The sequence below is a fragment of the Phalaenopsis equestris genome, unplaced genomic scaffold (genome assembly GCF_001263595.1).
Source record: "Phalaenopsis equestris unplaced genomic scaffold, ASM126359v1 Scaffold000401, whole genome shotgun sequence".
NCBI classification, from domain to species: Eukaryota; Viridiplantae; Streptophyta; class Magnoliopsida; order Asparagales; family Orchidaceae; genus Phalaenopsis; species Phalaenopsis equestris.
Window position 1 is genome coordinate 81,388 of NW_018164843.1, and position 16,997 is coordinate 98,384.

Here is a 16,997-nt window from a genome sequence, read left to right on the forward strand (position 1 = left end):
CCCTAACTCGTCTTAGGATTCTGAGGTTGTCGTCTCTCACGACCTAAATCCTCACATCTTTCAAGTTATTTGTGTGATAGTTTCACAGAATGTAAGCCCTAACTAATAAAATTGGCAAGATGAAACACTTAAATATTTCTCCTCAAAACTAGAGCCAAACATTAGGATAGCTTGGGAAGTCACTGAGGTTCTCCTTTGGATCCATGGCATCCCCTAGTTCTTCTTCCTTTGGACTCTACAACAAAATGTTCCAAAATTGAACCAATCCCCTTTCACACCTCTTTGTCCGATCTCATTAAAAGGTCCTACCCTTTGAAACTCCTTGAAGATAATATTTCCTGATTTTTATCGAGAGTCTTCTAAGGTGACTTTGGTCATTTAAGATGTAATTAACTATAGGGACTTGTCCTTATAGGAAGCATGTCTAAACCCAGCTTAATATAAACCCTATTTAATTCTTTATATTAAATAGGGGAACTTGTCAGAAAATATAACGGTTTCGCAGACCAAATGGAGGTCATATATTCTTTAGTTTATTTGATTGAGCCTCATCCTCAAGTCTTGTGTTTATCCTTCGAGATAGATACAGAATTTAAGGTACAACGCTCTTTCATTTAAACTATGAAAATATGAGGTCAGTTTGATTTCATATTTTTCTAAAACTAAATATATATGTAAATTAAAACGTCCTTTCAAAGCGGGCGATGGGATTTCGATTCCGGTGACCGACAACTTCTTACGGGCAACTACTCTCAAACCAAAAATAGCGTTGACAGCTTTTTACGGGCAAATACTCTCTAACCAAAAATAACGTCGACATGTATCAATAACATGTTTTTGAAATATCGTAGTATGTATTTTATACATATATGTAATATTGGTAACTTCCATGTATGTTTTGCGGATGACTTGGTTATCTTTTCCAATGACAAAAAAAAAAGCTATTAAAAGAATTTGGAAAGAAGTATCTATCTTTCAGAATGCTTCAAAATGCCTTTCAATACTTCTAAATGTAAGATTTATTGCTCTAAAAATGTTTCTATTGCTAACAAGAATTGGATGGTCGAATACACTAAATGTAGTAAAATACTATTCCTCTTGTCTACCTCGATTTTACTTTGGATAAAACTAGTAAGAGGAATGTACTTTTCCACAGTTTATTTGAAAAAAATCAGAAAAAAGGTCCTTGCATGGGAAAATAATTTTATCTCCTTTGAGGGAAGAGTTACTCTTTTAAAAAGCATACTTACTTCCTTACCTTTATATGTTATGCAAATTATAAGCATGCCAAAGCAGTGTATGAATAAATTGGAAAATTTATTCAATAATTTTCTTTGGAATGGTAATGGGAGGAAGAGTATTCACTGGAAAAGTTGGAAGAAGATGTGCAAACCACTTGATAAGGGTGTACTTAGTTTTAGAAGTTTAGCTGATACCATGCACATTAACTATATGAAGTTATGGTATAATATTAGATTAAATAATTCTATTTGGGCTAAACTTATGTTCGCCAAATATTGCAAGAATTTACATCCTTAAGTTGTTACCATTGCTCATAAAGATTCCTTTATTTGGAAAGGCATGCTTAAAAATTCTAAATTAACCAAAAATCTTATTACTTGGGATTTGGTAATGGGTGTCTCTTTTTGGTATGATGATTCTTGGGAATGACAATCTTGCAGATTGCTATAGAGGGCCACAAGATATTAAGGTCAAAGTTAAGGATCTTTGGTATGAGAATGACTAGAATAAAGATAAATTAAAACAACTACTTAGTTATGATGATGCCAAATTTATATCCAATATTCCTCTTAATAGTAAGAATAAAAAAATTCCTAAAATTAGAAAGAATATTGGAGACACTATTTCAAAAAATTTTGCTAATTCTTTTCAATGCTTTTAAGGCTTAGATCAAAAATGGAATTGGTACACATGGATAAAACCTTCTCATTCCTTCTTCATATGAAGACTGTTTCATAAAATCCTACCTACTGATGATATCCTCAAACTTGAGGGACTTAAATTTACTTATATTTGCTTACTTTGAAGTGAGCATGATGAATTTAATGAGCATATCTTTCTAAAATGGAAGAAGGTTACTCCTCTTTTTAATAAGAGATGGGATGTAAGTAACTATAATGATGTTACAAATATCTATGAAGAATGGAAATCTGAGGGACGTTCCTTTTTTCTCTATTATACCATCTATTGTGATATGATTTATTTGGTTTGAGGGAAATAAGCTTAAATTCCATAATAAAATGTCTAATATTTATCATATCTATGGTATGATTAGCGATTATTTCATTCAAAGTCTTAATTTTAATGGTTGTAAAAGTAAAAATTGTAGCAAAATTGACAAGGTGTTTGAATGGTTCAAAATTAATCATGTGTGTTCAGTTAAGCATAATTTACCCGTTGTTTGGAAAAAAACCTCAGGCTCCTTATATGAAAATAAATATTGATGATAGTTGGAAACCATATAGAGTTGGAATTGGAGGTGTATGTAGGGATTTTCTTGGTATGGTTATCTTCTGGTTTGCATCCCCTTCGGTTCCTAGCTCGGCATTAAAGTGTTGAAGCTAATGCTTTGGTTTTTGGTCTAATGATTGCTAATAAGCATGGGTGGAAATATATAAATCTAGAAATGTATTCACTTTTGCTTTGCATATAAATAAACATGTCTTGCCAGATAAATTAAAATCACAGCTTATATGCATATAAATAAAAATCATAACTCTTACTCTATACATTATTCCTCTTACTATATACAAAGCAGAGTTCAACAAATATGTCTTTAGCAAAATTAAAAAGCACAGTTCAACATCAGATGTAATATCTTCCAGGCAAATATTTAAGATGTTTGGCCAGCCCATATGCAAATCGCATATGCAAACTGCGCCCTAAATTGTACCATAAGATCTTGCCAGTTTGAGTGTTGTTTCCATTCAATTGTACCCACCTGTACTAAGGCTTCCATATGCTTACAAATAAACATGCCCCAATCGTGGCTGTTACTTTGGGTTGGAACATTTTGAGGACCTGACATTGTCATTTCTTTATGTCGGTCCAAAAAACTCTTTCAATATCATTGGAAAAATGTTTGATCTGTAAAGGTAGTCAAGGAGTGAGCCATATATAAAACATTAGTATTATTGTTTGCAATAAAAATATTCAATTCCATATGTACATCGTGTCGAATGGACTTACAAGTTCTACAACAACCGCTTTATGCATCGGGTTAGGCAGTGAGTCATATATTTTCCATTTTCTTACTCTCATCTCCCTTACTAACAAAATCCAATGTTGACAATCAATTATAGGAAATAAAATGAGGTCATTATCTTTAACTGCTTTCTTTTTAATGCCTTCAGTAAATTCTGCCATAGAAGATTTTACCGTCTTTAACATCTTCAAAAAAAAGTAAAACAGTCAGCACAATTTAATCAGTTTACAACGGAAGAGAAGCTTTCACAACAATCGAATAAATTAAACATTTAGAATTACCATATACAGTGGGGACACATATATGTATTTTTTGTACATTTCAGGTGATTGAGGTGACATTTTTTGTACATTTCAGGTGATTGTTTCCTTCTTTCAGCCAACATAGTGGCAAACATATCTACATGTTCATTCCCGAACCACTGATTCATAAATATATCCTCAAGTGCTCCACGCTTTAGAACGGTTGTCTCCCTGCTTAGGATGATATCATGTTTGCATCGTTAACAGAGAATATTTGTTACAATCTAACGAAGAAATAGAATATTTTTGCTACAATCTAACAAAGAATGTTTACTTACACCCCAAGGAAGTTGGGAATACATCTATCTATTACATCCTGCATTTCAATTGGAAGCACTGATCTAGCAGGATAATCAAGTGGAAGTGTTGGACCAGCAACACGAGGCTACAACAAAATTAAAGATCCTTAACATATCAATGCATTTCCAATATATGATTAAGTGTAACCATAAATAATTAATAATACCACTATAACGTATGCATATGGATTGGTGCTCTGGCTCGGCACATCTGACTCCTCTAGATTGGGATTTTCTTTATCATCAATATATATTAGTAAATCTCATGTTATTCCTGCAGAGCTATCTGGACTATGTAGATCTTCTCCTCCTGCTGGCTCTCCAACTGGACGATGTACATCTTCTCCTACTACTGGCTCTACACTAGACTATATACATATTCTCCTACTACTGGCTCTTCAATTGGACTATCTACATCTTCTCCTACAGCTGGAGTGCTAGAAGGATCTAAACAGGACGACGCGCGAAGAGCCTGCAAAAAAAAATTTAATTTTTCCCAAAACAAAAAAAATAATGGCATATTAGACAATAGATATGTGAATAGAAATTGTTGTTTACTCGACTCTAGAACACCCTACACTGATTGTTCAACCTCTTTCGAATCTTCCTGAAATGTCGCATCGCCGGTTATTCTTTCCAAAGACTCTCTTATTGTATCATCTCGATATTTAGTTTGTACAGTTATATTGTCTTGATGTGGCTCAGCAAAAACAAAAATTTTCTTTCTTCTCTTTAGTTGGTATGTGAACTCCGGTGAACATACATCCCTCCTCCTTCTCTGGGTGGACTTAACACTTCGAGCAGAGGATCTGTGTGTTCCCGTTGGCTGTGCATCTACTTCTTTATCTGCTTTGGTTCTTTACAATCCTTCAACCATAGCAGTTATGCTCTATAATGACTCCCCAACATAAGCCATTTGTTGTCTCATTCTATTCATGATTTCATGCAATTGTTGACCTCACTTTTGGTTGAGGTTTAGTTTTCCCTCTTTAGTTGTCTAAGGTCCAGCCATAGGATTTTCCTGTTGACTATTCCTAGAAAATTAGAAAAGGAACCCTCACCATTAGAAACTTTAAAATTTTCTTTGCTCAACTTGAAGTTTCATATATTGGTCAGAACCTCTAGCACTTAGTAGGTGGGGTCAGTATGAGGGAGCTCAAGATGAGTCCCCATAGGACTGATTGACATTAGGGTTGACTTTTGGTGTTGGTCTGGAGTTGGTTCACTCACTTTCACTCACTATCACCTATATTCACTCATAATCCTAAAATTCAAAATTGTTCACTTTGACCTCTTGATCTGGTGGGAGGCTCGTGGACTCGTGTATATAGTCCCCTAGACCCACTAGACCTAGGCAAGGGTTTAACTAAGACAAGTACATGGAGGACCCAAATGGGTATGTCATTGATCCATAGCTCATACATGGTGGTTAACACCCCAATTCTACCAAAAATACCCAATTTGGCCTTTTGCCCCTAAATCTACCCAAATTACCTAAGTGCCCTTTAAACCTTAAATTTAGCCAAAAATTCTCAAATTCACTCAAAATACCCAAATTTATTCAAAAATTATTTCAAATTACCCAAATTACCTAAAACCACCAAATTTGCCAAAATACTCCCAAAATTGCCAAAATTACAAAAATACCCTTGGCGCCCCAAACTTTCCCAAAACCTCCAAAATCACTTCAAATATCTCTAAAACCAATTTAAAACCTTGAATTGAACCCAATTTGGCCAATTTGACCATTTGGACCAAAACCCCCAAATTGCTTTCAAAAGCCAATTTACCCAAATTTACCTTAAATTTCCATTAATTTGGTTTCAATTTCCCTCAATTTAAATTTTGAACTCAAATTCACTTTTCATATGACCAATATAAACTAAATCCAAGCCTAATTGGCCCATGCTTTGAGCTCAATCTTGATCTAAGTCAAACCCCCAATTTGGCCCTATGACTTAATCCCACCAAATTGATCCCCATAGCCTACTTAATTTGCCCAAATTTAGATCCTAAACTCTTCATAACATTTTTATAACACTCCTAAACACCAAACCTAACCTTCAATTGGCCTTGGTGAAGCCTCAATTTCATTTAATTTCAACCCAAATCCAAAAATCCCCAAATTTGTCCCAAATTGGTTATTTCCCCAAATCCCACCAAATTGAATGCCTTAACCCCAAAATTGGTACCCAATTTATGTTGAAAACTCTTTATGACATTCATATAGACCATTTTCAATAATCAATTTGAACCTCACCCAACCTTAGCCCAACTAGACCCAAGTCTAGCCCAACATGCCCAAATTTATCAAAATCCCAAAATCCTTCAAATTGAGCTTCCAATTGGACTTAAAATCATTTCAATACTTCAACAAAAATCTTCATTACAATCATCTACACAATGTTGATAAATCAATTGGGCTCAAAGTCATGGCTAGCCTAACCCAAACCCAACTCTTAGTCATTTGAACCCAAATTGGACCCATGCACCAAAATTGACTTAGCCATCCTAAAGTCACCAAATTAAGGTCCTCACAGCCACTAAGCACACCTTATTGACCAGGCTAAACCTCTTTGGACCAGCCATGGTGAGCTATGGACCAATGGGCCCCTAAATTAAGGGATCTTAGCCCATTTTTGGGCCTTAACCAAATATCTCCCCCATCAGCACTTACCATTGGGAGTAAATTATAATTAAACGTCCCCTGGATCACCTGACTCTTTGGCCACCTCCCTTGGTCTTGTCGGCTGGCCTAGAGGCCGGAAAACCCCAAAATTGAGAGCCCCAAGGCCAAATCAAAACCAATTTCAACCATAGAGGCCACATCATCCCATTGGCTCTTGAAAGCTTCTCAGCCCTCCACCTAGCACCATTTTACACCCATCAATTAGCCCTGAACTCCCCCCTAAGCTCCTCTATTTAATCAGCCCCTCCATGGCCAAGGAAAGATTGGGGAAACTCTGTCCAATTCTTCTCAGACACTCTCCAAGAACTTTTAAGCTCATTACTACCATTTTAACCCCATTGATCCCCACTGTGGAAGCCCAATTTTGAGCTCAAACTTTTAGCTCAAACTAGAAAATCTCTCCACAATCCACAAAACTCAAATAATTGTGCACAATTCTTCCCTAGAGTAAGAGGAGTTGATTCCTCATCAAACCCCCCTCTGAAACAGCCTCTAGGGTAGCTCTAGACCAACACCTGAAATCGAGCTTGATCGAATTCATACCTAGACCATTCACCAAGGCTTGAGACTTCATCCAAAGGTTTTTTAGGACCAATCGAAGCTACCACAACCATCTAATTGAGGCCTCCCCTCTCAAACAAAGGTATTGAACTCCAACCCTAAACCGAGCTTGTTTCAACCCTCCATACGTATTCACTATATTTCATACCATATAAATTGTTTAGATGTGTTCGTCTTGAGTAGATGAAGGTTTAGAAACAAACCCCATGCGATTTGGTTGAGACTAGGCCAAGATCTTAAGGTTTTAGTGTGAACGGCTCACGGGTTAGGTCACTTGGGGACGATAACGGAGAGCTGTCCAATCGCGCATGTATCCAATGGACGGAGGAGATCAAACTGAACAGATCCATGGTGCATAAAGTGTGGTCTGCGTGGAGGCTACGTGGCTGGCGGGGCGGCATCAAATGGTGGAGCGACGCGTGGAGCCTTTGGAGCGGACGAGAATGAGTTGGCGTCGCATGGATAAGTAGAAAAATAGGGATTTTTGAATTATTTTAAATGCCTAAACTTCAAAAATCCATATATTTCTCTAGAAAAATCATAAAAATAAAAAAATACCCTCTTGTTTAGTGAACATGGAGAATAATGTTGACTAAAAATAAAAATTATTTTCTCACTCCCTGATTTTTAATTAATTAAATACCCTTTGTGGTGTTTTAATTCTCCATGGCTTAAAACATTTCACCATAGCTTGAAATTTTGAGGGTTTGTTCCTCATGACAGAGGTCATGTCTTCGGATTTTTTCAAGTTCAGAGGGCATATTTTTGCTTCTAACCTTAATTTTCAAGCTAAGGGGATCATTTTGGCTTATTTTAATTATATAAATCAAAATATCACTTGAAAAATTAAGAGAACAATTTTAGTAGGTTTTCTGTGGTCAGAGAAATCTAGGAAAAATATTATGATATTTTGAATCATTTTTGTGAATTTTTATACTTAGTTAAATGCAAATACCTTGTATTAATTTGTGTAAATTAAATACATATAAAAATTTAACAAAATCAACTCCACATTGTTCATAAAAATCATGTCTACCCATTGTAAAAATATCAAAATTATTTGACTTAATCTAGGCACTAAAATGGATTTCTTAAGAAAACCTTATTTTTTGTATGAAAATAATTATATTAAATTAAATATGCTTAGAAAAATTATGAAAGTTGTTTTCTGAGTTCTTTGTGATCAGAGGCATTTTGTAAAAATAAAACACATTTTTGTGATAATATTTCATTTTTAAAATATACTTTGAATTAAAAATAATTAAAATAATCAAAATTTTCAAAAATACAAAAATGGTTCAAAATGAGTGAGAATGTCCCTTGATTACTTAAAATTCATTAGGATATTTTTCTTAATTTTTTTCTAAGTTAGAAATAAATTTTAAAGGCTTAAAAATGAATTTTTCATATTTTCTCACTAAAATAATTAGATTAAATAAATTAAAAATCACAAAAATATAAAATTTGATTCTCTGAGTTTTTTGAACTTAGAGGAGTCTAATAAAAGTATACAAATCAAATAATTTTTGTAATTAAAATACAATTTTCTATTTAAATAAATCATGAAAATTGATCTAAAATTAAATAATAAAAATAGAAATTTAATTAAAAAATCATAAAGTTTTGCCTAAGTGCATGAAATTTTGTCTGAAGTGTTTCTCTGACCTTAGGAAATCTTTAATAATTTTTTCATAAATATAAATTTTATTTTGGACAATTAAATAAATTAACTTTTGAAAATCCCTATTTCTAAATTTAAATAATCATCTAAATTAAATCAAATTTTGAGAGGTCCACATATCGTCCTCTAACATTTTAATAATCTCATGGATATAACAATTTAAACCCTCAAAGTCATTTGAGTTGTGTTTAAAGAGTTATGAAGTGAAGTCCCCCAAGGGCAAGATAGTCATTTTGGACTTTGGCGCCTTAATCAAAATTTAGGGTTAATCAGGGATAAATGGGTAACTTTGATCCTAATAAACATATTTAGATGATAGTCATTATAAGGTAGAAACTCACCCACCACCTTTACACAACATCAACAAATAATAATCTCCCCAAATCTTCTTGACTTGGAAGTCAACTAATATCAAAAGTTTCTTAAGTGAGAGGCTAAGCTAAAAGGATGATAATTTACTTTTCTTAAGCCTAAAATTGATGATAATGTGATCTTTAAATGAAAATATATGTCACTTGAACTAAAATCTTAACCTTCACCAAATTCCCCATAAAGAGCTTGGTACCTCAGCTCAATTGATTTGATTTAGACAATAATTGGGTTGATAATCAATATCTTTAAACACTCCAAGTCCAACTTTACTTGTGAACATCACAATCTTAAATAACTCAAACTTGCCTTAGGGGCATTCACTCACATAATTCTTAAATGAAACATTAATTGATTAATCGAGTACCCTATCCTTGGGATAATTAAATTGTTAAGCTTCAATGAGCAATGGGGTAGCCACACTCTAAACTCGGATGATTATTGGAACATTATAATAAGTTCATAAATGAACTCAAAATAATTCAAGAGATCTTCAAAATTGTTCAGAGTCATATCCCGAGCACTTTGGAATCTTTTGGATGTTTTGAAGGACAAATTGAACTTATCGTATCTTGTCCTAAAATCTAAAATCATCTACATCTATCAGGATCTTCTGAGCCCCAACTAAATCATAACTTGGGGTTTGGTAGTTAAACCTTCATCTACTATTGCAATTTAATTTTTCTTGCAATATTATATACATATCTTATAAGTACTGACCTTTCAGGTGGTGGAACGAGAAGACTCGCAAGGTACACTTTTACAATTTACAGTACCATCTTTTGTTGTACTTTCCACACTGTATTTTTATACTTACAAAACTTGTATGTTAAACAACAATGACACCCTGCAGGAAAACCAAAACTGCTAGGATAACCACAAAACCAAAACCAAAACCAAAACTAAAATCAACCAAGATAAAATTTATCGCCACAACATTTAAAATATAAGACAACTTAAAATTTAATCGCAAACATCACAAAATAACAATTGCAACTAAATTAAGACGTCTCTAACAGATGATCGGGAATCCCTCGGAGGAGGTAACGGACGGTTGCTAACGAGACTTCCTACGGTCTAAATGAAAGTATGGAACTCATTAAGTTAAGTTTAGTAAATTCATTTGGACATAGTGATGCTGGAACGAAGGAACCGTAGGATCCTAACCGGTGACGCTTTAATCAACTTTTATATGCCCTCATAAAATATAAAGAACTTCAACCATAGGGCCACCTGATTTGATATTATAACTTGACACACTAGATAACTCAAACTCGTCGCAGTAGTAGCTTGGAGCTAGCATGGTGGGCAGCCCAACCATCTTCAACAGCAAAACCTGCCTACATCAGCTAAACCAATTTCATTCCTTAGAATTAAACAACCAAACCATAGGGTAGCTTAGGAAGTCACCGAGGTTATCTTCTGGATCCATGACATTCCCTAGTTCTTCCTCCTTTAGATTCAAAAAACAAAATGTTCCAAATTTGAATCATTCCCCTTTCACATCTCTTTCTCCAATCTCGTTGAAAAGTCCTATCCTTTTGACCTCTTTGAAGATAATATTTACTGATTTTTATCGAGAGTTTTCTTAGGTAACTTCGATTATCTAAGATGTAATTAATTATAGGAGCTTGCCCTTATAGGAAGCTTGTCCGAACCTAAATTAATATAAACCATATTTAATTCTTTGTATTAAATAGGGGAACTTGTCGGCAAATAAAAATGGTTTCACAGACCAAACGAATGTCATATATTTCTTAGTTTATTTGATCGAGCCTCATCATCAAGTCTTGTGTTATCCTTCGGAATAGATACATGATTTGAGGTATAGCATTCTTTCATTTAAATTATGAAAAATATGGGGTCAGTTTGATTTCATATTCTTATAAACTATATATACATATGTAAATCAAACATCCTTTTGAAGTGGGCGACGAGATTTCGATTCCGGCGGCCGACAGCTTCCAACAGACAACTCTTCCAACCAAAAATAGTGCCGACAACAATATAAAAGTAGACTTTTCTTGACCTTTCAATAGGTCGATTATTATTCTGAATTCTTTATTAGTTGTTGTATGTGTTTCTTCTTGGGTGATCTTGCTGGAAAAAAATCAGCCCCGCGCTATGGTATAATGGTGATGATGGTCTGACAACTGTTTATAGATGTTGGACAACCCTGGTAAGGCTAGGTAGTCCCTCTTCCGCGTTGGACAATAAGTGTTGCTCATCCTCTTGCAAATCGATGAAGGAATCATTAACCTGCAGCACCATCAAAAAAGCCCATAATGAATTCCAAATCAATGAAATGAATGACTAAGTTAAACATTCAAACTTTTCATGAAGTAAATGTTTCACCTTTGCACGACCAAGATTTTTGAATGCCTCATGAATCTTCACTGCTGTCCAACCATAATTTGTTGGCCACCTTATCATGCGAGGCCTGACCTTCGGAACATGAGGAGCAAACACAGAGGTGTGCTCGTAAAACCAAAGCTGTGGATGTCTCATATCAGAAAGAGGAATGTAAAAACAAATAAAACTGCATCTGAATGAATATTATTTTTTGTAAACAATATATTACTTACAGTTAAAATAAAAACAAAACCCTAGATGTATCCCAACGACTGATTTCATCTTAATTTGGCAGCGACGATGCTAACTTGATCGATGATAAAGTCACAAATTGCAGAGGGCTAGTTATAAGTAGAAAATAACTATACATCTTCACAAAAGAAAAGAAGTCCCACAGGCACGCTAAAATTGCTCGTGGGAAAAAAAAATTCGTTAGTAGAAACTTAAAAAATAACTGTTCAAAGTGAGTGGAAGAACCTCCTTCAAAAAACTTCATCAGTTGGTCCTTTATTTGTCTGACATCCACACCAGACGAGGGGGTTTTCCTCCATACAACTGCCTCCCCTTTGTCTGGCATACCTAATATCAACGCCAAGTGGTCGGGATGGAATTTTACTTCTTTCCCACCCGTTTTGAAGACCCTCCTTTCATTATACCAATATCACAGAATGTGTAATGCCAACACATTGTCCTGTGAGTATGGAGGCATATCAAAGAAGTGGAAGACATGCATTTCTTTCAACAAAATCACTGTCTCCTCTGATACGAGATGTATAATAGAATCCAAAACACCCTTTACTGCAGATGGACGATGCCTACAGTTGAATTTCCTTGTGTTCATCAACTTACAAATGAAAAAAAATTAAAATAAGTTTCATAAAAGACATTTTGAAAGAAATACAACACATATAATACCATGAAAGCCTTGAGTTACACCCAAAATCAAAGCAACACAACTCATATACAATTATATCACACAATAGTTAAAATAACACCAATTATATAATGCCTAAAGCAAAGCCAAACAACACCTATACATATAACACACACTAACACAAAAATAACACCATCAATATTCAACTGTGTTATTCAGTTATTAATGAGTTTCTATGCATATAACACCAAGACAACCTTCAGTAACACCAAATATAAAAGCAATACACCACATATACGAATTCTTGATACATTAGCAAAGGATAATTGGTGTCATGCACTCAATAACATCCATTTACACAATCATAACACACCCTAAACAACCACTATGTAGTTCACTGTCGTTTGACACATCAGTAACACCTAAAAGCAAAGCCCTAAACCACATATACAACTTTAATACACCATATGAATAAAACATATGTATTATTAAACAAAATAACACAACAATAACCCAACAATAACATAACAACAACACATCATTAAGAAAGAAAACACTACATTCACGTGGTTATAACACGGAGATATCACATCTATAATACATCAATCACAAATGGATAACACAATAGTAACACAACCAAATAAAAAATGAACGCTAACTCATCAATAATACAAGGGATACTCATCAATAACACAAGAGATACAATACCTCGATGATTTTGGAGCACTCCTCTTCTCTTCAGTTTGCTTGCGACCCTTACCCCTCATTTTTTGCAAATATGAACCACTAAACTTCAAACGAAGAAATGACTTTCCTGCTCTGCTGGAACAATGACCACCGTCTTCCGAACGAACAATGTCAATCCTCTGGAAACCCTAGCTCAGAAATCTAAGAGACGAAACGTCGAAACAGGGAAGCTGCTCTTGAAACGGTGCTCTTTAGACTCTTTGCGCTCTTTTTTAACACAAAAAACACTTTTTCATAACGTTTTTTGGTAAAGATCGGGCCGAACCGCAAACTTTTTTTAAAACCGGAATTTCATATGGGCCTATCATGCCGCATGCCATCATATTATTCGTATCCAAATGTTTTTTCAGTCACTACACCGACCAAGTAAGCGCTCCAAAAATCGTGTGCGGTCCATGCTGGGCCCCATTCTCCCACGCAAAAGATCGCGGCACAAGCACCAACGAATGGTGCCCAATTAATCTGCTATCCTCCTCACACGGTAATACGGAGAGTTGAGTCGAGAGCGGGAGAGGGAGAGGGAGCGGGAGAATGTCTCTACATCAGGTGGCGTCAATGGCGGCGGTCTCCGGTGGTCACTGCGAATTAGCTATCATGTCATCTGTCCCTCTCCGCGCCACGTCATTTTCTTTCCATTTTCCCGTCTTCTGTCCCTCCACTTGCTCCCCCCTTTCAAGATCTCGCGACTGTCACCCCCTTCCCCTCTATCATCAGAATCCTCGGAGGAGAAACCCGGAAAAGCAGAAGGTTGCAAGCTATCAATGATTTCTTGACCTTTTTTTTATTTTTGAAAAATAAAAAGGGGTTTCTTACATCAGCAATCGTTAGCAGGTTCTGAGGGTGGACTGCGCGGCAGGCCAGCCATTGAAGGTGATCATATTAGGCGCCCCGGCGTCGGGGAAAGGAACTCAGTGCCGAATGATCGTCGAGAAGGCAAGTTTCTTTTTTCTACCATTTTGGAATGAAGCTCTATTAGAAGTTGCACATTGGATAAGCGAAGTGGCTTGGACAGGCTACGAATGTGCTCTTGTTGGAAGAAGGGATTTTGATCGTCATTTCCTGAAAAGTTTTTTCTCTTAGAATTTTTGAACGGAAATTAAAAAACAGAAAGTGAAGAGAAAATTTGTTTTTTCTTATTGATTCAATTCAAATTGCCTTTACATATAGGAGTCCCTCCTCTTTAGATAAGAAAACTAACTAAATAAGTTTAAATAATTTCCTATTACATTGCAAAACTAATTAAGCAAGATTTGGTACAAATATCACATGATATAAATAAGGAAGGAGAATAATATCTGTATAAGAGGAAAGACAATAAATTATAATTTGAATTAAATCTTTCAACACTCCCCCTCAAGTTGGCATAAATATATCTTTTAGAGCCAGCTTGCGCATTAAATCGTCGAATTGTTTTTTGTGAAGACCCTTTGTTAGAATATCCGCTGCTTGGTCGTTAGAGAGAACATACACCATGCAAATATTTCCTCTATCAATTTTTCTTTAATGATGTGTTTGTCTATTTCTACGTGCTTTGTTCTATCATGAAGGACAGGGAAGGACAGGATTACAGGATTGTGGGCGATGATAATGACAGACTTATTATCACAGTACACATTTATTGGTGGTGGATTATGAATTTTTAACTCATGGAGAATTATTCTAATCCATAGAACTTCACATATCCCATGGGCCACAAATCTGAATTCAGCTTTAACGCTGTTTCTTGCCACGACACTTTGTTTCTTGCTCCTCTATGTTACTAAGTTTTCTCCTAGAAAAATGCAGTACCCTGAGGTTGATCTTCTATCTGTAACACTCCCAGCCCAATCTACATCTGTAAATGCTTCTACCTATAAGTGCTCATTTTTCTTGAACAGTAGCCCTCTTCCGGGTGTTCCTTTCATATATCTAAGGATCCGATAAACAACCTCCAAGTGATGAGTATTTGGAGAATGCATAAACTGACTTACCATACTAACAACAAATACTATATCAGGACGAGTGTGTGACAAGTAGATTAGTCTTCCAACCAGTCTCTGATATTGTTCTTTATTGACACTATCTATTTTATTTGTCACTTGTAACATTTTATTTGGTTCAATTGGGGTTTCAGCTGTTTTGCACCCAAGAATTCCGGTTTCACTGAGTAAGTCAGGTACATACTTTCGCTGATTAATAAAGATCCCCTACTTAGATCTGACAAACTCAATACCAAGAAAGTATTTTACATCTCCCAGTTTTTAATCTCGAATTCTGTGGCCAATCTTTCTTTTAATTTCTCAATTTCCCTAGCATCATCTCCTGTAAGGATAATATCATCTACATAGACAATGAGTATAGCGAGTTTACCAGTTTTTGAATGTTTGTAGAATATAGTATGATCAGCTTGACTCTGAGTGTATCCATATTTTGTCATCACCTTTCAAAACCTCTCAAACCAGGCGCGAGGAGATTGCTTGAGCCCATACAAGGATTTCTTTAATCTGCACACTTTGTCTTCTCCAAACTTCTTCTCAAATCCTGGTGGAAGATCCATGAATACCTCATCCTCTAATTCTCCGTTTAGAAAAGCATTTTTAACGTCGAGCCGATGCAAGGGCCAATTACGGTTTGCTGCTATGGACAGTAAAAATCGAATAGAATTTCGAATAGAATTGATCTTGACCACCAGAGCGAATGTCTCCTGATAGTCAATTCCATGAGTTTGAGTGAATTCTTTTGCTACTAATCTTGCTTTATATCTTTCGATACTCCCATCAGCTTTGACTTTAGTAGTGAAGACCCATTTACACACAACAGTAGACTTGTTTCTTGGTAGAGTGACACTTTCCCAGCTCCCATTTTTTAAAAGAGCATCAATCTCTTCCTTTACTGTTATTCTCCAATTTGGATTACTAAGAGCTTCCTGTATTGTTTTGGGTTCAGACAGGTTAGAAATTTTTGACAAAAAAACTTGATATTCGTGTGAGATTTTTTTGTAGGATAGGTATTTCGAAATGGGATATCTGGTAGTACAAGAACATGTTTCTTTTTTAAAGGCTATAGGAAGATCCAGATTCATAACCTCTGAATCTCGAGCTTCTGTTCGTGAAAAAAAAAAGACCAGGATCAAAAATTACCTGTGTTTCTTGAGGATCATCATTCGGTTCTTCAGATTGGGAGGGAGCTAAAGATTCAGTTTGAACTTTTCTTCTTTTATGGAGCCTCTTACTGGAATAAACAAGAGGTTCTACTGTTGTATTATGTGGTATTTCTCCCCATGTATTAGACAAGATACTTTCAGGCGTCTCTTGACTAGAATTCTTCTTATTTTCAACAACTATTTCTGGTTCTTTGTTTTCACAGACCTCAGGTGTACTTGATGTTACAACAATTTTTGGTAATAGATTAGAAACTTGCCAAAAATCATCTTCTCCATCTGTATTATACTCTCAATGAAGTGGATTTTTGTGAAAAAAAGGAATTTTTTCCATGAAGATCACATCCATACTAATGTAAATTTTTTTGGTGCAGGATTAAAACATTTGTAACCCTTTTTGTTTTGGGCATATCCAAGAAAAATGCATTTTTCAGAATTTAGATCCAATTTTGTTCGACAATTATTCGGAATATGAACGAAATATGAGCATCCAAAGATTTTTAAAGGAATATTTGAAGACATTTGTAGACTTAAAAAACTATTTTTCAGTTTGTTTAGAGGAGTTGCATATTGTAAAACTTGAGTTGGCATTCGGATTATTAGATATGATGCTGTTAAAACAGCGTCCCCCCATAAATATTTAGAAAAGTTCATTGAAAACATGATAGCCCGAGCAAGCTCAAGTAAATATCTATTTTTTCTTTCAGCAATTCCATTTTGTTGTGGAGTGTCACGACAAGTAGATTGATGAATTATGT

General features: G+C 35.2%; 1 protein-coding gene across 4 annotated transcripts in view; it reads left to right on the forward strand.

Annotated features, from left to right (window-relative positions):
- The first annotated feature begins 13,562 nt into the window (after positions 1-13,562).
- Positions 13,563-16,997, forward strand: part of LOC110026793 (adenylate kinase 5, chloroplastic-like) — a 139,729-nt gene continuing 136,294 nt past the window's right edge. For 3 of the 4 annotated variants that reach the window (XM_020727928.1, XM_020727926.1, XM_020727925.1), the window contains exons 1-2: positions 13,563-13,847; positions 13,932-14,033. In XM_020727928.1, coding sequence (XP_020583587.1) covers positions 13,632-13,847; positions 13,932-14,033 — 318 coding nt within the window. In that variant the 5' untranslated portion in view covers positions 13,563-13,631. The remainder of the gene's footprint in view (positions 13,848-13,931; positions 14,034-16,997) is intronic. The other variant, XM_020727927.1, reaches the window with a different exon arrangement.